The sequence below is a fragment of the Salmo salar genome, chromosome 29 (assembly GCF_965601325.2).
Source record: "Salmo salar chromosome 29, fSalSal1, whole genome shotgun sequence".
In the NCBI taxonomy this organism is placed as follows: domain Eukaryota; kingdom Metazoa; phylum Chordata; class Actinopteri; order Salmoniformes; family Salmonidae; genus Salmo; species Salmo salar.
Genome location: NC_138319.1, coordinates 19,080,933 through 19,102,892, shown reverse-complemented (window position 1 = coordinate 19,102,892; position 21,960 = coordinate 19,080,933). Strand labels below are relative to the sequence as shown.

Genomic DNA, 21,960 nt, shown 5'->3' with positions numbered 1-21,960 from the left:
CTGCAGGTATACAGAGTTGACCAGTTTACAGAAGAGTATAGAGTGCAGTGATGTGTCCTCTTTGGGCTAGGCGTGCCGCTAGCACCCCACCTCGACAACATCCGGTGAAATTCCAGAGTGCGAAATTCAAAATACAACATTTGTAAAATTAAACATTCATGAAAATACAAGTGTCTTACATCGTTTAAAAGCTTAACTTCTTGTTAATCCAGCCGCTTTGTCAGATTTCAAAAAGGCTTTACGGCGAAAGCATACCATCCGATTATCTGAGGACAGCGCCCCGCGTACAAAAGCATTACAAACATTTTACAAACAAGCAGAGGCGTCACGAAAGTCAGAAATAGCACTAAAATATATCACTTACCTTTGAAGATCTTCCTCTATTTGCAATCCCAAGGGTCCCAGCTACATAACAAATGGTAGTTTTGTTCGATAAAGTCCTTTATATCCCAAAAAAGTCACTTTAGTTGGCGCGCATGATTCAGTAATGCACCGGAATCCCAAAAGTTACCAATAAACTTCGTCCAAACAAGTCAAACAACGTTTCTAATCAATCCTCAGGCACCCTAATATGTTTAATAAATTATAACATTTAAGACGGAGAATAGTATGTTCATTACCAGAGATAAATAAAGAAGTGCGCGCCCTCATCCACACGCGCCACAATACTACAAACAAAATGGGAGCCATCTTGAAAAACTACAAATTCTAGCTAATTTTTCAAAAAACAAGCCTGAAACTCTTTCTAAAGACTGTTGACATCTACTGGAAGCCCTAGGAACTGCAATCTGGGAGGTATTTTCCCATAGACAGCCATTTCAATGAGTGGTGGCCTAAAAAAAAAAAGATCCGGATGGATTCTCCTTGGGTTTTTGCCTGCCATATCAGTTTTGTTATATTCACAGACATTATTTTAACAGTTTTAGAAACTTTAGAGTGTTTTCTATCCAATACTACCAATTATATGCATATCCTAACTTCTGGGCCTAAGTAACAGGCAGTTTACTTTGGACACCTCAGTCATCCAAACTTCCGAATACTGCCCCCTATCCCTAAGTGTCAAATCGGATGGCCGAATGGTAAAGAACATCTAGCCACTCAAGAGCACCCTTACCTGCTAACCTCTTACATCTAGATGTTCCGCTAGCGGAACGCCTCGCCAATATCCAATGATAGGGCGTGGCGCGAATTACAAACTCCTCAAAAATCCCCAAACTTCAATTTTTCAAACATATGACTATTTTACACAATTTTAAAGACAAGACTCTCCTTTATCTAAACACATTGTCTGATTTCAAAAAGGCTTTACAACGAAAGCAAAACATTAGATTATGTCAGGAGAGTACCCAGCCAGAAATAATCACACACCCATTTTTCAAGCTTGCATATAATGTCACAAAAACCAAAACCACAGCTAAATGCAGCACTAACCTTTGATGATCTTCATCAGATGACACTCCTAGGACATTATGTTATACAATACATGCATGTTTTGTTCAATCAAGTTCATATTTATATCAAAAACCAGCTTTTTACATTAGCATGTGACGTTCAGAACTAGCATACCCACCGAACACGTCGGTGAATTTACTAAATTACTCACGATAAACGTTCACAAAAAACATAACAATTATTTAAAGAATTATAGATACAGTACTCCTTTATGCAATCGTGGTGTCCGATTTTAAAATAGCTTTTCGGTGAAAGCACATTTTGCAATATTCTGAGTAGATAGCCCGGCCATCATGGCTAGCTATTTTGACACCCACCAAGTTTGGCACTCACCAAACTTACCTTTGCTGTTCTTCGTCAGATGTAACGCCCTGGCCATAGAGAGGGGTTTTTTGTTCTTTATTTTGGTTAGGCCAGGGTGTTACATTGGGTGGGCGTTCTATGTTCTTTTTCTAGGTTTTTTGTATTTCTTTGTTTTGGGCCGTGTGTGACTCCCAATCAGGCACAGCTGAAGTTCGTTGTTGTTGATTGGGAGTCACACATAAGGAGCAGGTTTTTGCTTTGGGTTTTGTGGGGGATTGTTTTCTGTTTTGTTCAGTTGGAACCAGACAGGACTGTTTGCTGTCGTTGCTATCGAGTGTTTTGTTTTGTAGTGGTTCATTTTTATTAAATATCAAGATGAACACACAACCTCCGCTGCATCTTGGTTTTCTTCCGACGACAGCCGTTACATCAGAATGCACTCCCAGGACTTCTACTTCAACACCCAATGTTGTTTTGGTTCCAAATAATCCATAGTTATATCCAAATAGCTGCGTTCTGTTCTTGCGTTCAGGACACTATCCGAAGGGTGACGTGCTGGCGCGTATCGTGACAATAAATTTCAAAATATTCCATTACCGTACTTCGAAGCATGTCAAACGCTGTTTAAAATCAATTTTTATGCAATTTTTCTCGTAAAATAGCGATAATATTCCGACCGGGAGACGTTGTATCCGTTCAAAGACTGAAAGAAGTAAAATGGAGTCGTCACATGCACGCGCACACCCGTGTCATTGTTCTCAGATCAACCACTTTCCAAATCCCCTACTGTTTTTCGCCCAGGGATTGCAGAGTCATCATTCCCCGTTCTGGCGCCTTCTGAGAGCCTATGGGGGCCTTAGGAAATGTCACATTACAGCAGAGATCCTCTATTTTCCATAAAGAGGCTATAGAAGGCCAAGAAATGGTCAGAGAGGGCACTTCCTGTATGGAATCTTCTCAGGTTTTGGCCTGCCATATGAGTTCAGTTATACTCACAGACACCATTCAAACAGTTTTAGAAACTTTAGGGTGTTTTCTATCCAAATAAAATACTTATATGCATATTCTAGTTTCTGGGCAGGAGTAATAACCAGATTAAATCGGGTACGTTTTTTATCCGGCCGTGACAATACTGCCCCCTATCCTAAACAGGTTCATCTATAAATTATGTCTCCATAATCTAGCATGGGCAGGATGGTCATCTGAATCAAGGTTAGTTTGGCAGCTGGGGTGAAAGAGGAGCGATTACGAGAGAGGAAACCAAGTCTAGATTTAACTTTAGGCTGCAGCTTTGATATGTGCCGAGAGAAGGACAGTGTACAGTCTAGCCATACTCCCAAGTACTTGTATGAGGCATTATTCTTACCAAACTACATGACCTTTGTTTTAGAGGTGTTCAAAACAAGGTAAAGGGCAGAGAAAGCTTGTTGGACACTAAGAAACAAAATCCAGGGAGGGGCCAGTTGAGTATAAGACTGTATTATCTGCATATAAATTGATGAGAGCTTCCTACTGCCTGAGCTATGTTGTTGATGTAAATTGAGAAGAGCGTGGAGCCTAAGATCGAGCCTTGGTGTACACCCTTGGTGACAGGCAGTGGCTGAGACAGCAAATGTTCTGACTTTATACACTGCACTCTTTGAGAGAGGTAGTTAGCAAACCAGGCCAAAGACCCCTCAGAGACACCAATACTCCTTAGCCGGCCCACAAGAATGGAATGGTCTACCGTATCAAAAGCTTTGGCCAAGTCAATATAAATAGCAGCACAACATTGCTTAGAATCACGGGCAATGGTGAAATCATTGAGGACCTTTTAGGTTGCAGTGACACATCCATAACCTGAGCGGAAACCAGATTGCATACCAAGGCAAAGGGTTGCTACTTTGAAGAATCTAAAATATATTTTGATTTGTTTGACACTTTTTTGGTTACTACATGATTCCATATGTGTTCCATATTATTCTACAATGTAAAAAATAGTAAAAATTAACAAAAACCCTTGCTTCACATATTTATTGATATTTTGGGAGTGACACTTCGTAAAAATACATGAAGATTTACCAACTTGCTAACTAATTTTCTTCAAAATGTTTGCAGACATACTACTCACCATATGGCCATGCTGGAGGGGTGCAATCCCATCACCTGGTGATATTTGTAGGGTTGTGGCTTAAGCCAGGGTTTCCCAATCTCAGTCCTGGGGCCCCCATCCTGGGTGTACTTTTTTTTTTTGCCCTAGCACTACACAGCTGATTCAAATAACCAACTCATCATCAGGCTTTGATTATTTGAATCAGATGTGTAGTGCTAGGGCAAAAAACAAAATGTGCACCCAGGGGGGGCCCCAGGACCGAGTTTGGGAAACCCTGGCTTAAGACACATTCAATCTAGTCTTTTATTGTGAGTGTTTCAGTAGTGACATCAAAAGCATTTTTTTTTTGAAAGACGTTTAAAAATAAACAAAACTACTAATTAGATCAGTATCTTTGAATGTAATAATAGAACAACTCAAGATGTTCTATTGAAATAAGTGTTTAAAAAATTACAAAAATCAAGAATTGCTTTATTTTCAAACATGAAGTTTATCAGTCAGGGTTTGGGACAGCCACCTCTGAATAGAAATAGCTGTATAAACAATTACTTTGTACTAAATTAAATGTAACTATATGTTTGTTATTGCCTTGGATTGTATTAGAACATATCATGAAGTAAATAAATGTCCTAAGTTTGGATACTTACATGTTTTTTTGCACCACTCATGCAGAATCACCCATATACAGTACAGTCCAACCATATAACCACATAACAGTTGATGTAAAAGATGGAAACTTGGATATCATAAAATACATAAAAGCATCTGAAAATCTATTACAATATTTTAAATGTAAAAAAACAACAACACCAAAACAGCTTAACCATTCATACACATGTCAGCGTCTGTCATCTCCCATGGCACATCACGTAGCCCCTGTAGTTAAATCAGGAGGTATAGCACATCATGTAGCCCCTGTAGTTAAATCAGGAGGTATAGCACATCATGTAGCCCCTGTAGTTAAATCAGGAGGTATAGCACATCACGTAGCCCCTGTAGTTAAATCAGGAGGTATAGCACATCATGTAGCCCCTGTAGTTAAATCAGGAGGTATAGCACATCACGTAGCCCCTGTAGTTAAATCAGGAGGTATAGCACATCATGTAGCCCCTGTAGTTAAATCAGGAGGTATAGCACATCACGTAGCCCCTGTAGTTAAATCAGGAGGTATAGCACATCATGTAGCCCCTGTAGTTAAATCAGGAGGTATAGCACATCATGTAGCCCCTGTGGTTAAATAAGGAGGTATAGCACATCACATCACGTAGCCCCTGTAGTTAAATCAGGAGGTATAGCACATCATGTAGCCCCTGTAGTTAAATAAGGAGGTATAGCACATCATGTAGCCCCTGTAGTTAAATAAGGAGGTATAGCACATCATGTAGCCCTTGTGGTTAAATAAGGAGGTATAGCACATCACATCACGTAGCCCCTGTAGTTAAATCAGGAGGTATAGCACATCATGTAGCCCCTGTAGTTAAATAAGGAGGTATAGCACATCATGTAGCCCCTGTAGTTAAATAAGGAGGTATAGCACATCATGTAGCCCCTGTAGTTAAATAAGGAGGTATAGCACATCATGTAGCCCCTGTAGTTAAATCAGGAGGTATAGCACATCATGTAGCCCCTGTGGTTAAATAAGGAGGTATAGCACATCACATCACGTAGCCCCTGTAGTTAAATCAGGAGGTATAGCACATCATGTAGCCCCTGTAGTTAAATCAGGAGGTATAGCACATCATGTAGCCCCTGTAGTTAAATCAGGAGGTATAGCACATCATGTAGCCCCTGTGGTTAAATAAGGAGGTATAGCACATCACATCACGTAGCCCCTGTAGTTAAATCAGGAGGTATAGCACATCATGTAGCCCCTGTAGTTAAATAAGGAGGTATAGCACATCATGTAGCCCCTGTAGTTAAATAAGGAGGTATAGCACATCATGTAGCCCCTGTAGTTAAATAAGGAGGTATAGCACATCATGTAGCCCCTGTAGTTAAATAAGGAGGTATAGCACATCATGTAGCCCCTGTAGTTAAATAAGGAGGTATAGCACATCATGTAGCCCCTGTAGTTAAATAAGGAGGTATAGCACATCATGTAGCCCCTGTAGTTAAATCAGGAGGTATAGCACATCATGTAACCCCTGTAATTAAATAAGGAGGTATAGCACATCATGTAGCCCCTGTAGTTTCATCAGGAGGTATACTGTAGTATTTGAAGGTATAGTATGATATTTAAAGTAAAATGTTAAAAATTACATGAAGTATGGACAATGCAATATGAATCATTTGGCTGTATCAAACAAAGAACATGTTTTAACAAAGATATGCAAAACACATTTGAAGTAGTTCCTGAGGTTTAATTTCATTTATGGTATGGGTTTATAAAGGCACAAGGTGAATTAATATATTATCTACAGTACAGTTTTCGTAGTTGGGATACATTTTAAGCCGAAATACTCACGATGTTGTCTTGTAAAAATGCACCAGGCACTTACTATATTAGCACATTCTGTGGTTGAATCCAGGTAGCCTGTTATTGTACAAATTAGCAGTTACTCTGTGTTTACCTCAGCCCACAACATATTTACCTTTTGACATGCTGTAAAATATTTACATATGGAGGGCTTGACAACAACAACTTACGGTATAACATTTTTTAAATATGTTTCACACCCTGGTTTTACAAAACATTTTTCCCTGGTGTACTTATATGTAATGCCTCGTGTCCAGCAAGGAGGTAACGTTACAGTACCAAGGACAATGATGATTATTTTTGGACAATCACCATTAAAAGTCCAAAACATATGGTTTCTATAATTTATCCTGAAACCTACAAACATACAGTATATGAAACCACGCATATGTCTCAATATAGACCTAGTTTCAGTTAATCAGGACAAATATTTCTACTGAACAGCAAAGTGGACTCCCATATGCCTTAAAACAGGGTTTCCCAACCCTCTCCTCAGGGACCATAGGTCTTTTTACATATTTGTTGTAGCCCTAAACTGACACACCTGATTCAATTAGTCAATTATCACCAAGCCCTTTACTAATGGAATCAGGTGTGCCAGTTCAGGGCTAGAACAAATATGTGAAACGTCTGGGTGTCCACGAGGAGAGGGCTTTTAAGCATAGGTGTCCAATCTTATCTGCAAAGAGCCAGTGTGGGTGCAGACCTTTATTCCATATTCAGGTGTGTTAGTGTCTGGCTGCAGCAAAAGCCTGCAGCTAAACACTCCCCTTTGCCGAAAAGATTGGACCTCACTGTCTTAAAGTACTGTATGACGTTGCATATTGACCCCCACATTGAAGCCCGTCCTCCCCTCTAGGGGCCCCTTCCTCTCAGAAGTTGGGCCCTTTGCTGTAGGGGTCATTCCTGAGGTTGTAGGCCTGGTAGCAAGAAGACATGTCACACACTCCTGGTAGTCCTGATGACCCTCGTTTCCCTGGCATTCCGGGACTTCCTGACTTCCCAGGCATCCCCTGAGTGCCCGGGCGTCCGATGCCATCCGATCCGCGAGGCCCCTGAACTCCTGCCCGTCATTAAGAAGAAATACTGTAAGGGGATATGACTCCACAGAACGAGCAGTGTGTTTTCATGGTTCAGAATAATCAATGATGATGGTTTCATATGAAGTGATGGGATATGAGGCTCTAGAAGAACATTTGTGTCGGTATAGCAAGCGAGCTAGCATTTTATGCTCTCTGGAGGATACCTTTTTAAAAGACTCCAATCGCTGATAGAAGGGGCAAATTAGTCATGATTAACCGCTAACTAGCCACTTTAGCCTGTTCAATCTCTGAATCCCTAGGTGCTAATCCCTAGGTGTACGGCTAATCAACAGCTAGCATGTTGTTAGTACCCAACGGTTAATTTGCCATTGTATTAGCTTACCTGACTGTCCAGTAGGGCCTGGCGACCCTGGACGACCCTCTCCTTTGGTGCCTTTGAGTCCTCTTGGTCCAGTGTCACCTAAAGATGATTTCTAATCATTATACTGTGTATAGAACCAACATGACTCTAGCTCACCTGCTAACATAACATACTCCACTGTTACTTCAAGTGGGTAACACTTTCTATGAAGCTGTAAATCATTGAACTGCAATCTACTCAGCAAACTGGATGCAGTCTATCACAGTGCCATCCGTTTTGTCACCAAAGCCCCATATACTACCCACCACTGCGACCTGTATGCTCTCGTCGGTTGGCCCTCTCTACATATTCGTCACCAGACCCACTGGCTCCAGGTCATCTATAACTCTTTGCTAGGTAAAGCTCTGCCTTATGTCAGTTCACTGGTCACGATAACAACACCCACCCGTAGCATGCGCTCCAGCAGGTATATCTCACTGGTCATCTCCAAAACCAACACCTCCTTTGGCCGCCTTTCCTTCCAGTTCTCTGCTGCCAATGACTGGAACGAATTGCAAAAATGCAAAAGTTGGAGACTTATATCTCCCTCACTAAAGTTAAACATCAGCTATCTGAGCAGCTAACCGATCGCTGCAGCTGTACACAGCCCATCCAATCACTAGCAGTTCTGGGGGTGGGGGGGAAGTGCCCCTGTGACAACAATTTTGGACCCCCTTGTGGCCCCCCTAAATGTGGAGTATGAAATAATTTTTACATAACACATTTTTGCTATCGTTCTTTTTTTACATCCATTATTAGACAGTGGCAACGCGGAACACTAATTTCACCCACACATTTTCTAACCCACACATCGGCTTTAGGCGGAACACAACAGTATCGTACCACATGCAAAACGATATGACAACAATAACGTCTAATGTAACTGGCCCCTCTAACAGTACAACTGGTCCCAGCTTGCCCCCCCCCCCCCCCCCCCCAGTTGAAATGGTCTAGAACCGCTACTGCATCCAATCTACCTACCTCATCCCCATATTGTTTTAATTAACTTTTTTGCTCTTTTGCACACCAGTATTTCTACTTGCACATCATCATCTGCACATCTATTACTCCAGTGTTAATTTGCTAAATTGTAATTACTTCGCTACTATGGCTTATTTATTGCCTTACCTCCTCAGGCCATTCGCACACACTGTATATAGACTTTTTTCCTATTGTGTATTTGACTGTACGCTTGTTTATTCCATGTGTAACTCTGTGTTGTTGTTTGTGTCTCACTGCTTTGCTTTATCTTGGCCAGGTCGAAGTTGTAAATGAGAACTTGTTCTCAACTGGCCTACCTGGTTAAATAAAGGTGAAATAAAAAAATTACCAGCAAAGTGCTTTACAAGACTAGCTATGGTGTTCAGCTCATTGCTCCTTGTAACCAATTATATAAATGTAGTCATCTCTATAATTCCGTACACACGTGGTTCATAGGTGAATTATAGGGGAGTAATGTTTTATTTCCATGTGTTACCATGTCATAATTCCTTTATCCTAACCTGTAGATGAATGCGTTACCAAACACTCAGTAGAGTCTTTGGGGTTTCTGTACAGATGTGTTACCTTTGACTCCCTGGGGCCCCTGCATGCCGGGGGTTCCTGGGTATCCTGGTGAGCCGATTCTACCAGGATAGCCCGGGGTTCCTGAGGAACCTTTGAGTCCTGGTGCTCCAGGCTGTCCCGGGGGTCCCTTCACCGTCTCACACGGCTCACATCTGCTGAGAGGGGCTAGTGTCTGCAGCAGCTGGGGGAGTTGATCTGGGAGGGCCCAAGCACAATTTGGTTCAATCAAATGTTAATCAGTCAATCAATCAGGTTATTAAGGGAACCGTTGTTTACAGTCATTAATATGTCTCATGATTTAAACTTCTTATTTGAGTACACCTGGAAAAATATCCCATGTATTACTGCAGCAAAAATATTAAAAGCACCAGATAAACATATTGCTATTAACTGTAATGTGATGATGTAAGGATGTTACCGTTTTTCCTTCCTGCCCTAACCAATACATATTCATATTGAACATGAATTCTAAGGCATAGTCAGATCCTTACACTCAATTTACTTTTCAATATGTGTATTGTTTAATCCCCACAGTCTTAAGCTGCTGAGTCAACAACGAGCCGCACGCTTTCCAGCTTACTTCAATTTGCACTTTAGTTATTGACGCCGCATAGTTACCGCTGGGCGGCCGGTGACAGGTACTTACTCCGCAACACGTCGCCGCAGAGCTTCATCATGTGGTCGTCAGAGGGAGGCTTCCCCTGTAAGACACAGATAAGGCCAAATGGGTTAGACGGTTGATGTCTGGATGGCGAAGGCAATGGAGAAATGGACACGGTGCTTTTAGAGAAAGGCCAGGATTCAGGAGAACTCACAGGCTTCCCAGGGTAGCCCGGCGTTCCCGGTTGCCCAGGCGACCCGTCCTCGCCGGGTGATCCCCGTGGGCCAGCGGCCCCCACGTGTCCCATGCCCCCTTTCTTCCCATCGGTGCCTCTGACACCGATATCCCCCGTGATGCCTTTCTGATTATCGTGAGGAGAAATATGGTCATAAACTGTATAGAACTAAACACAGTATATAGGACCTTTGCATACAGAGCTCGGTTGCATTTAAAATGTCTGTTATAGCCTACAATATATCTGCCTTGAGACTAGAAAATGAACTAGTGTTCCAGACTAGGTGTTCAAAGAAATCCTGGTGGAAATATGCCAACATGCATCTTTTAAAATGTGAATGTTGAACTTGGTGTTCAAGAGCCTGATGCGATATGGATTTCACAGTAGGTTTACTGACATGTCTACCTATCTAGACCCTGCGGGTGTGATGTCGGAGGCTTCATGGTATGACATGTTCAGTAGTGTTCCTCAGCTCAGATGGCTTGAGAGGACCTGGTCTCTGGTGTAGAATGAGGCAGAATGGATTCTATCTAATGCAGCAGTTTAATTCTACAAACCTGTCCTTTGCTTCCCCTGGGTCCAGCTTCACCCTGGCAGAGAAGGAAAAGGAAAATGAGAGAAAGAGCCTGTTAAAAAAGTTCTGCTTGAATATCAAAGAAACACTCTCTTTCAGAAGCTGTTCATTCACTCTGCTCTGATAAAAGTACAAATATTTTTCCCTTGCTGCAGTCTTACTTGCTACAGTTGATGCAGAGGTACATTTTTTTTAATAAACCGACATACTGTTGGCCTAATGCTGTTGTATATCAAATACGAGTCACAGCCAGTGCAATGGCCACAGGGAAAGTTATGACTACAAATTGTTTACCTATAAATAGTGTTATGTAAAAGTGACAGGCAAATCCACTGTGCCTGATATTGGCCGAGGTGCCATTTGTGGAGGGGGGAGGGGGGGGGGGGGGGGGGCTCTGTGAAGACCAAGGAATAAAAACATTTTGTAGTTCAAGTTGATTTGATATCCACTGCCACCCAGTGCCCTGGTCATGTAACTGCACTCACCGGTAAGCCGGGGTTCCCAAGGGCTCCATCGGTACCTCGTTCGCCCTGGAACAAGATACAGGGTTGGGGGGGATGGATGATGGGAGAGGGGAGGAAGATGGGAGGCATCATAGGAGGGTATTGGAGAGCGCTCGCCACTAAAAGGTCATCATTAGTATTCACAGCCAAGGAGAGACCCAAGGGTCTCATTGACCTTTTAAAAACACATCACCTGAGTTTCCCCTACCTCCCCTCCCTTCCAACCACTCTGCTCTGAAGTCTGCCTCTATCACGGTCGCCCTGCTGTGATTGTAAGGCTATAGGAAGCACAAATCAAAGCAGAGAACCAAAGACACTACACTCTGTAGTCACAGCACAGAGCCCTTAAGGGAGGACTGACTTCGGTGCGAGAAAAGCTTTGTTCCTCGTGATTAAGACATGACTAACACTCATTATTTTCTTGTCAGTGTCCTGGAGAGATATGAGTATGTACAGTACAGTGCTCTAAATATAGTGTAGGACTCTACGTGCAGTATAGGGTTCTAAGGAGCCTACAGGGTAAAGAAAGTAGCCTTGCCTAAGAGCTCATAGGAGCAGGAGCCTATCTCCTGTTTCTGTAGCGTAAGGCAGCTTGATGTAGTACACAACCTGGACAGGACTCTAGTCTATCGCAGAGCCTTACCCCCAATCTACTTTATCTCCTTAATGCTGAGTGCCAAGCAGAGACACATTGGGTACCATTTTTTTGTCTTTGGTATGACTCGGCCGGGGATTGAACTCCCAACCTTCCAATCTCAAGGCGGACAGTCTAACCACAGGGCCACTAAGGAGCGTTGTAAATGCAGTATAGGGTTCTATATGAACTTGATTGTTTGGATGATAAGCCATTCACTAGTCCTTGTCTTATGTGCTGTGTATTGCGAGCTCTATAGGTCACTGCAAACAACCATCCACCAACCCAATATCTAAATGTCACTATGACAGGAATAAATGACAATGAACTGAACCACCCCCCCGTGTTTCAGAGACAGACAAGACAGAAGATGACAATACCTGACTTCCTCTGGGACCCGCCTCTCCAGTTTCTCCCTGAAAAACAGTGGCTGTAATAACCAATGGGTAGGCGTCTGGGCGTGCCTGCATACAGTCTGAAGGACAAGCTCTCAGTGCGTGTGAATGACAACACGTAAGAGGAATGAAATATGCATTATGCAAAAAGACATCAGCGCTTACTGCAAAACAGGCAAATGAACAAGCTCCCTGATACCGAGAACCATAAATCATTCATAAATCATGTCTTTAGAGCCGCACACTGCCTCATTAAGCCAAAAGGCCCCCCTACAGGCAATAACACAGTTATGTTATCTGAGATTTGGGCTCTATCTCAATTCGTCTTTCTGTGATTCTTTGCATCCTATCTCCTTGTCTCCTTCTCGACCGTATTGGAGAAGGTCAAAGGCCCCTCCCCTCAGACCTTCTTGTCTAATGTTTTTGAGAAAGAAGCAAGGAAAGAGGGTTCAAGGAATCAAGGAAAGATTAATTGAGACCTAAAGTCTATGGTGGTGCATGCTGATGTCCTTACCTTGGGACCTTTGAACCCAGGTAGGCCATTAGTGCCCGGGGACCCAACGAAGCCTGCCTCTCCTGGTGTGCCCTAAAGAGTGGGAAAAAAAGCATGGTAAATAGCTGGGGTAAGTCTTCTTAGTGCAGGCTCTGGGTGGAAGTAGTCTGTAGGCAGAGCGCTAGGGTCAGCTTACCCTGCCCCAATACTAACTTTAACCATCAACGGGGCAATCTGCAGTTGATACATACATTTTTGCACTTATAACTTAACGATATGTACCTATTGATTCTTGAAGAATATAACTTCTAAATGCCTCATGAGCTTAGTTCAACGGTCATACCCCGTCAGAACCCAAAATAGATGCTTGTTTTACTCCAATGTTTGTAAACAAAGTAAATGTACACACACACTATACAGCCTCAAGAAATGGTTAAAACTATCGTTTTGATATCATGGCTTGTCAGTCCTTGGATCCATAGCTCTGTCTATGAATTTGAGAGTGGTTGCATTTCTCTAGCCCCATCCCTCAGCTTTTTACCGAACCAGGGATGTATGTTATCTGTCCATAGTCTAATCGATCATGTGCCTCTGGTGCCTTTCTCACCTTTTGGCCTGGCATTCCTGGGGAGCCATCGGAACCTCGCTCACCCTCGCTTCCCTGAATACAGACACATAGGAATTAGCACGCAAAACACTGGCACACACGTTCGCACGCACACATTCACACACACAAACACATGCACGCACTCACTCACACACGCACAAACACACATGCACACACACAGCATTGTCAACAAACACAGAGCTGATGAAGCTTCCTTTGTAAAACAGAAGGCTACTTGAAATTCAAGACAATAGTCTATTTACTCAACAATGAAAGACTAGAATTACTTTTACACCCGAAACGCACTTTGGTAAAGAAATATCACATTGGGAGAGATAATTCTAGTATTATCAGTAAGCCATTCGGAGAGTAGAGAAGAACCCACACACTGGGGATGAAAAGCTGCAGCATTAGCATAATCGCTAATTAAAATGGCTGATGGACAAACCTTTGGGCCATCGCGTCCACTGGCTCCAGGGTCTCCCTGGGGGCCTTGAATTCCCTGGGCATATAAAAACACAGACAGTTGGCCTGCAGGCAGTGTGACAGGATGCGTGACAGCTTAGTCACCAACCACTGAGAGGGAATTAGACGGCAGATGCCCCATTCTGGTTCATTTTATAAAAAGGGGATGTGCAATGAGGCTTTAACCCTATCCATCTGCAAATACACTTAGCTACTGTTCCTCATTGTTCATGTTAGGATGACTACTGTTATTAATCACTGCAACCGGTCTATTTGCATGTTAATCACTGATATACAGTAATGTAATGTGTTCAAACTATATCCCAGACCACAAGTGTGTGTGAGTAATTGTACGAGGGTCATTAATGTGAAGTTAAAAACTGCACTAAACAAAAATATAAACGCGACATGTGAAGTGTTGGTCCCATGTTTCATGAGCTGAAATAAAACATCCCAGAAATGTTCCATACACAATAAAAGCTTATTTCTCGCACATTTTGTGCACAAATTTGTTTACATCCCTGTTGGTGAGCATTTATCCTTTGCCAAGATAATCCAATCACCTCACAGTTGTGGCATATCAAGAAGCTGATTAAACAGAATTACCATTAAACAGGTGAACATTGTGCTGGGGACAATAAAAGGCCACTCTAAAATGTGCAGTTTTGTCAAACAACACAATGCCACATATGTCTCAAGTATTGTTTAAAAAAAAAGCAAAAAAAAATTGAGGGAGCATGTAATAGGCACGCTGACTGCAGGAATGTCCACTGTTGCCAGATAATTGAATATTAATTTCTCTACCTTAAGCAGCCTCCAAACGTTGTTTTGGAGAATTTGTCCTCACAACCGCACACCACGTGCAACCACGTCAGCCCAGGACCTCCACATCCAGCTTCTTCACCTGCGGGATGGTCTGAGACCAGCCACCCGGACAGCTGCTAATAATGTGTATTTGCACAACAGAAGAATTTCTTCACAAACTGTCAGAAAACGTTTCAGGGAAGCTCATCTGCGTGCTCGTCATCCTCACAAGGGTCTTGACCTGACTGCAGTTCGGCGTCGTAACCAACATCAGTTGGCAAATGCTCGCCATCGACAGCCACTGGGACGTTGGAGAAGTGTACTCTTCACAGAAGAATCCCAGTTTCAACTGTACCAGGCAGATGGCAGACAGCGTGTACGGCATCGTGTGGGCGAGTGGTTTGCTGATGTCAACGTTGTGAACAGAGTGCCACGTGGTGGCAGCGGGGTTACGGTATGGGCAGGCATAAGCTACGGACAACGAACACAATTGCATTTTATCAATGGCAATTTGAATACACAGAGATACCGTGCCATTCATCAGCTCATGTTTCAGCATGATAATGCACGGCCCCATGTCGCAAGGATCTGTACACAATTTCTGGAAGCTGAATGTCACAGTCAGTTCTTCCATGGCCTGCGTACTCACCAGACATGTCACCCATTGAGCATGTTTGGGATGCTCTGGATCGGCGTGTATGACAGCATGTTCCAGTTCCTGCCAATATCCAGAAACTTCGCACAGCCATTGAAAAGGAGTGGGACAACATTCCACAGGCCACAATCAACAGCCTGATCAACTCTATGGGAATGAGATGTGTTGCGCTGCATGAGGCAAAATATGGTCACACCAGATACTGGCTGGTTTTCTGATCAACAGCCCTGCCTTTATTTGGGGGGGGGGGGGGGGGTGACATCTGGGACCAACATGCATATCTGTATTCCCAGTCATATGAGATCCACAGATTAGGGCCTAATGAACTTATTTCAATTGACTGATTTCCTCACATGAACTGTAACTCAGTGTAGATACCATGTCTTTACTAAACAGTACAATTCATTCAAATTTGAGGGAAGAAAAACTTAAATTCAAATGTAGATGATTGCTCTAACTTAGTAACAAGTGTAGTTATGCAGCTTCACTGAACCAGAAGAGGGCAGCAATGGAACACCATATGATGCACAGCTCGATGGCTCTGCTTGAATAGGGACAAGCTGTTACTTACTCACCAGTGGAGGGTGCCCAATCACCTCGTCTAATCATAGTCCCTTTATGGAACACTGTCAGAGCTCTCTTAATGCATAATGGATAATTAATTAAGAGAGAATTACATTTCAGCGACAATTAAATAGGCATGTTACAGTACGTGATGTGTATTGTAATTCCTCCTGTGGAGAAAATGACTGCAATTGAAATAAAGTCATAAACATACTCGTTCATTACTACATTTACGTCATTTCGCAGACACTCTTATCCAGAGCGACTTACAGGCGTAATTAGGGTTAAGTGCTTTGCTCAAGGGTACATTTTGCACCTAGTTGGCTCGGGGATTCGAAGCAGAGACCTTGCGGCTACTGGCCCAACGCTCTTAGCCACTAGGCTACCTGCCACCCTAGTATGTGTGCAATCGGTTAAATCATTGAACTGGGATTGCTTGTCATTGTACAGATGTTGACACCCACCTGTGGACCTTTTGGACCTGTTGATCCCTTCTGCCCAAGTGCTCCTCTCTCTCCCTGTTGGATGAGAAGAGATGAATGCCTCCCACTGCAAGGTAGTCAATCTAATTACTTCTGTACCTCGGAAATCCTCCTTGTGTTGACTTGAGGCCGGGGACTTTTCTTACTCTAATATGGTCTCAGGTTTCAATCTATCTCTGATCCCCTATTATTCCAGTTATTGACTGGATATTAGTAGCAGAGTTCTTTTTTATTCTGTTCTTACATGTGGTTTAAAGACTGTCCTTGCATCCATAGCTCTGTCAATGAATTTAAGTGTTTACATTTCTCCAGCCCCATACATCAGCTTTACCAAACAAAGTGACAGTGCTTCTACATCTGCATTGCTTGCTGTTTGGGGTTTTAGGCTGGGTTTCTATACAGCACTTTGTGACATCAGCTCATGTAAAAATGGCTTTATAAATACATTTGATTGACAGTGCCAGGCTGCCTTTAAATACTTTCTTATTTACTCACATGCAAATAGGAAAGTCTTACCTGAGGTCCTGTTGGCCCCGCCCCTCCAGGAAGCCCCCGGATCCCCTGGAGATGACACACACAGCAGGTCAGCTGACACAGCAGTGGCACAGTGAGTGACAAGAAAAGTGGGCCCCAGTTTAATTGCTTAGTAGTCAATTCATAATTTCCTCCTCCTCTAGTTACAGTACCGCCATTAAGGCATTTGTAGAATGGCACAGTGGAGAGGATGAATAAAACGATCTGGCATGGCAAACCACTTGTTGCAGTGTGAAGTGCTTGCCTTGCATACAGTACATGCCAGTCATCCATTCCAATGAGGCCATGATGAGCCACAGTGGAGGGCATTGGGAGACCTTTGGAACACATGCCCAGATGCGCTGTGATGATTGTTTTCCTTGCATTCTAAATTGGTTTAATGGATCCCGCGTCTCTTCCCCCTGGTTTCCGCTGGGGGTCCGATACGCTGTATTCACCTCATTTACAGCCAGCGGGGCCTTCATGCACTTTGCTAAGTAATTACACACAGGAGAGGAGAACAGAGTGCCAGTATACCACGTGCTTAGAATTTCAGAGAGGGCCATTGTAAAGACATGCCCTCGCCACCCACTGGCTTAGATGGAATCAACCTAACCACTGAGGTAGTAGAGGTGATAGATTGTATTTTCACCTGTTTAAATAGTCATATGGTGTTAAACTGTATTCTAATACTGCTAAAATAAATAAGCATGGGTGAAAGTAAGGCAGTACAGTCCGGTACGGGGGGGTATGCCGTACCAGTAAAACATGCGCCTATCAAAATAATTCAAACAAAATGTCAAGAAAGACGGTAGGTTATTACACCACTTTTTATAATCACCGCAGATCAGAGGCATGGAAATGAGGGGTATAACCTACGCTCCAAAATGCGATGTGGTTTGACGAGAACACAGAAGGTTTGCCAAGAGATGAGTGGCCGACACTGAGACTCACATGGACAGCAGTGGACTCTGGCCTAATGACAATCGTAAAGTATTGTCATGACACTTTGTGATGTTGTGTAACGGATGTTTCTTTCCTTTCATCACTGTTCGGAGGCTGAAAATACACGAAGTATACAAAACATACTCAGTGTATTTCCAGCCTGCTCTTTCCATGACAGACTGACCAGGTGAAAGCTATGATCCCTTATTGACGTCACTTGTTAAATCCACTTCAATCAGGGTAGATGATTGGGAGGAGGCAGGTTGAAGAAGGATTTTTAAGCCTGGAGACAATTGAGACATGCATTCAGACAGTGAATGGGCAAGACAAAATATTTAATTTCCTTTGAACGCAGTATGGTAGTAGGTGCCAGGCGGACAGGTTTCTGTCAAGAACTGCAATGCGGCTGGGTTTTTCACGTTCAGTTTCCCGTGTGTATCAAGAATGGTCCAACAACCAAAAGACAGCAAGCCAGCTTGGCAACTGTGGGAAGCATTGGAGTCAATATGGGCCAGCATCCCTGTGGAACGCTTTCGACAGCTTGTAGAGTCCATGTCCCGACGAATGGGAAAAGGGGGGGGTGCACCTCAATATTAGGAAGGTGTTCCTAATGTTTGGTATACTCATTGTATGTTGCGAGTGGGAAGCGGGACCAGGCGTGACACTGTGTAATTCTATGATTAGACCCATACCCTTTTTTGGTAGGTCCCGTACCGGGGAAGAAATGTATTCTACTTTCACCCCTGGAAATAAATTATGTTCTTAGTACTGCAAAGCCACAGCGCAAAAGTGATAACCAATGTAGAGGGGCTAAGGTTAGAAGTGAATGACAATAGAAAACCTTAGTGACTGCTTCCTGTGTCTGAGGTGTGACGTATTGATAGATTCATGTAATAATGTATTTACAAGGCAGATACATATACCGGTTCCCACTTTAGATAAAGAGTTCTACAGCAAACAAGGGAGCTGTCTGGATGGGGTACTGTTTTTACAGACCTGCTGAAAATACATATCCATTTTCCCTGGAGGACTTTCAAATACCACATGGAAAGATAAAAACCTGAGCTCTGACCACGTTCTCCATTTTCCCTGGAGGACTTTACAATTATACCACATGGAAAGATAAAAAGCTGAGCTCTGACCGCGTTCTAAAGTACTCTAGCATCAAGCGGGTAAAATCGATAGTTTGCAGAGTTTCACAATTTTTAATAGCAAACACAAAAAATTGGGGAGTAGACGTTGTTTGCATTAATCAAAACATACCTGGCTAAATATGGGCAATATCATTCTGAAAAGAAACCAGCATCTGTTATATCAAACATTTCCCAAAACAACCCTAAGAAAACACTGATAAGATATGGCCCCATCCCAACTGAAGGTGTGTTGTATTTTGAAGCGGGTCCTGGATTGAGCATCTCTATTACTCTGCAATCTCTCAGTGCCACACCTGCGTGCTCGCACACACATAAACACAGGAACCTGCTTCCGTAGCACAGTAAATAAAATCCTGGTGAATGGTGTTGGAAGAAAGCACCATCTGACTCTGCTGGACCTCTCCCTGCCCCTAGTGTCTTCTGTCTATCTCCATTGTAATTAACCTGCTAGAGCACAACCACTTCCACCCACAGTGGAATGCATCCAGATCATCAAGGGGTTGGCTGCCGGAGGATGCCCACACTCTTAGGAAAAGGTGACGGAGAGGAGGAGAGAGGGATACAAGAGGGAGAAGAAAGGAGAAGAGAGGAAACAGGAACATGACGGTCCCTTTGACATCCCCCACTGCTGCATGCTGTTTGGCGTTAATGACAAATTTGATCAGAAGAGGCCCACATCGATGAAAAAGTGCTTCCATTAGTTTTTTTTTAATGCCTTAGCGTGCAAAGAGAAAACTTGGTGAGAAAAGCTTGGGACGAGCTGACCTTGTTTTCGAGGTGCGGAGAGCGCCTCAGCACGCAAGGGCGTATGCTTTGATGAATTTAAAGGCAATGGGGCCCCTGCCAATCTCCCTTCCAAAATGGCAATCTAGACCTACTTCTGTATGTTTTAGCGAGTCTAGGGACTTGCTAAAAGCAGGTTAATTTAGTCAGACAAGCAGAACATATTACGCTTTTAGAAAAAGGGTTCTTCTGCTGTCCCCATAGGATAACCCTTTTTGGTTACAGGTAAAACCCTGTTTTGTTCCAGGTAGAACCCTTTTGGGTTCCATCTAGAACTGTCTGTGAAAGGGTTCCACATGAAATACAAAAGGGTTCTACCTCGAGCCAAAAATGGTTCTCAAAGAGGTTCTCCAAAGCGGTTCTCCTAAATAACTATTTTAGGATCTAGATAGCACCTTTTTTTCTAAGAGTGTACTGTCCATAAAGTGTGTGGGTGACAATGACGACCAAACCAGACTTTTATCCTGGTTTATTAAATGTAGGCCTATGGCTGGAAGCGTTAGCACCAAATAAATGGAGACCACAGCAGCAGTGTGACTTAACATTTTAGGGTAGCATACAGGCCTCCTCCTATCCCCAAAAAACTAGAATAGTGTAGGCTAGCAGATAGTGATATTGAGTCATTTCATCTTACCGTCCAAACGCATTGTATGCAGCCGGCAATACACTTGTATCCCCCATGGACCGGTTCGTTCCTAAAACATTCTCTATTCCGGCTGCAAAGGCATCAATTTCCTCCTTAACTAGATTTAGTGGTGAGAAGGAGGGAAAAATATGTATACTTTCTTTACGTAACACCATTTTCCACCACCATGCTAGAGTGGCTAATGCTAATTCCTGATGTTGCACCCTGCTTTTAGCCAGGGGTAAACATCAGACTGCTGCAACCTGATTGGCTGAATGCGATATGCAGCATCCAGGACTAGCATTCTTAGGCATTAGCCACTCTAGCATGGTGGTGGAAAATGGTGTTTCATAAAAATGTACACCTTCTCTTTACATTAAATCTAGTTAAGGAGGAAATCGATGCGTTTGCAGCCTGAATGGAGAATGTTTTAGGTACGAACCGGTCCACGGAGAATACGAGTGTATTGCTGGCTGCATACAATGTGTTTGGACAGTAAGATGAAATGACTCAATATCACCATCTGCTGGCGTTTGGGCTAGTCTATGTTGTACCATTTGTAAAACAGGAAGTTACATTGGATTTATTAGCCTAGTCCTGATTTCTGACCAAGGCTTAAGACTAATCATTTTGTATCTGCATATCAGCTATCCACATTTATAATAAGTTATTTTGAGCCTATTTCAAATGAGAATCAATGTGTTTACACAGTAGGTATTTCTTCTTCCCTATGATCAGCTTGTCAAAAGTCGACGAATAGGCCTACAGTTGAAATCACTGATTCATGACAATTCAGCTCACAGAGGGGAACTCCCGGAATGCAGTCGCAAGTAGTCTAATTTCATTCTATGTTGTCCATTTTATTTTTTACCTGTCCTGTTTTTAGAATATGGTGTTCTTTAACATGTCATATTCAAATCGAAGCACATTTTTATTTGATAGGAAGCCATTTAGTCTATTTGATCGGAGACATATTTGAAAGGAAAAAAAAGTATCTGTCTCATAACATTGTCATAAATATGGTCTCTAGTCAGTAGGCTACTGGAAAACCACATTGGCTACTACTCTTTCTACTACTGTCACAAAAAGTGCCGTGTTGAATTGACCAAACTGCAGCGGGTATGTGGATACTCATTCTTTTAATGAAAAAAACACAAAGCATCCACAGGAAAAACCAAACAATAAACGATACTCACGACCAAACAGTGTGGCAGGCTAAACAAGCAGTGCTCACAAACAATTACCCACAAACACACAGACAAACACACCCTACTAATATAGGACTCCCAATCAAAGGCAACTCAACACACCTGCCTTCAATTGGGAGTCCAATCCCAATTAACTCTACATAGAAAACAAACCTAGAACCTATACCCACAACTAACTAACTAAACCTAGAAATACATAAACACAGAGCAGTGCCCAAAACCCCCAGAATACATAAATAAAACAACCTACTACCTACACCACCACCCCAAACCATATAAAACAAATACCCTCTGCCACATCCTGACCAAACTCCAACAACAAATAACCCTTAACTGGTCAGGACGTGACAACTACTGGCTACATGAATTATGTTAGATTACTTGAGTC

The 21,960-nt window shown here is 42.8% G+C and overlaps 1 protein-coding gene across 1 annotated transcript in view; it reads right to left on the bottom strand.

Moving 5' to 3' along the window:
- Window positions 1-6,186: 6,186 nt before the first annotated feature.
- The window catches only part of si:dkey-225n22.4 (uncharacterized), a 53,201-nt gene continuing 37,427 nt past the window's right edge, over window positions 6,187-21,960 (bottom strand). The window contains exons 19-31 of the mRNA XM_082970625.1: window positions 16,861-16,905; window positions 16,327-16,380; window positions 13,823-13,876; window positions 13,375-13,428; window positions 12,789-12,860; window positions 12,260-12,295; window positions 11,228-11,272; window positions 10,726-10,758; window positions 10,148-10,294; window positions 9,979-10,033; window positions 9,333-9,527; window positions 7,749-7,826; window positions 6,187-7,386 (exon numbers count right to left, since the gene is read on the bottom strand). Coding sequence (XP_082826751.1) covers window positions 7,196-7,386; window positions 7,749-7,826; window positions 9,333-9,527; window positions 9,979-10,033; window positions 10,148-10,294; window positions 10,726-10,758; window positions 11,228-11,272; window positions 12,260-12,295; window positions 12,789-12,860; window positions 13,375-13,428; window positions 13,823-13,876; window positions 16,327-16,380; window positions 16,861-16,905 — 1,059 coding nt within the window. The 3' untranslated portion in view covers window positions 6,187-7,195. The remainder of the gene's footprint in view (window positions 7,387-7,748; window positions 7,827-9,332; window positions 9,528-9,978; window positions 10,034-10,147; window positions 10,295-10,725; window positions 10,759-11,227; window positions 11,273-12,259; window positions 12,296-12,788; window positions 12,861-13,374; window positions 13,429-13,822; window positions 13,877-16,326; window positions 16,381-16,860; window positions 16,906-21,960) is intronic.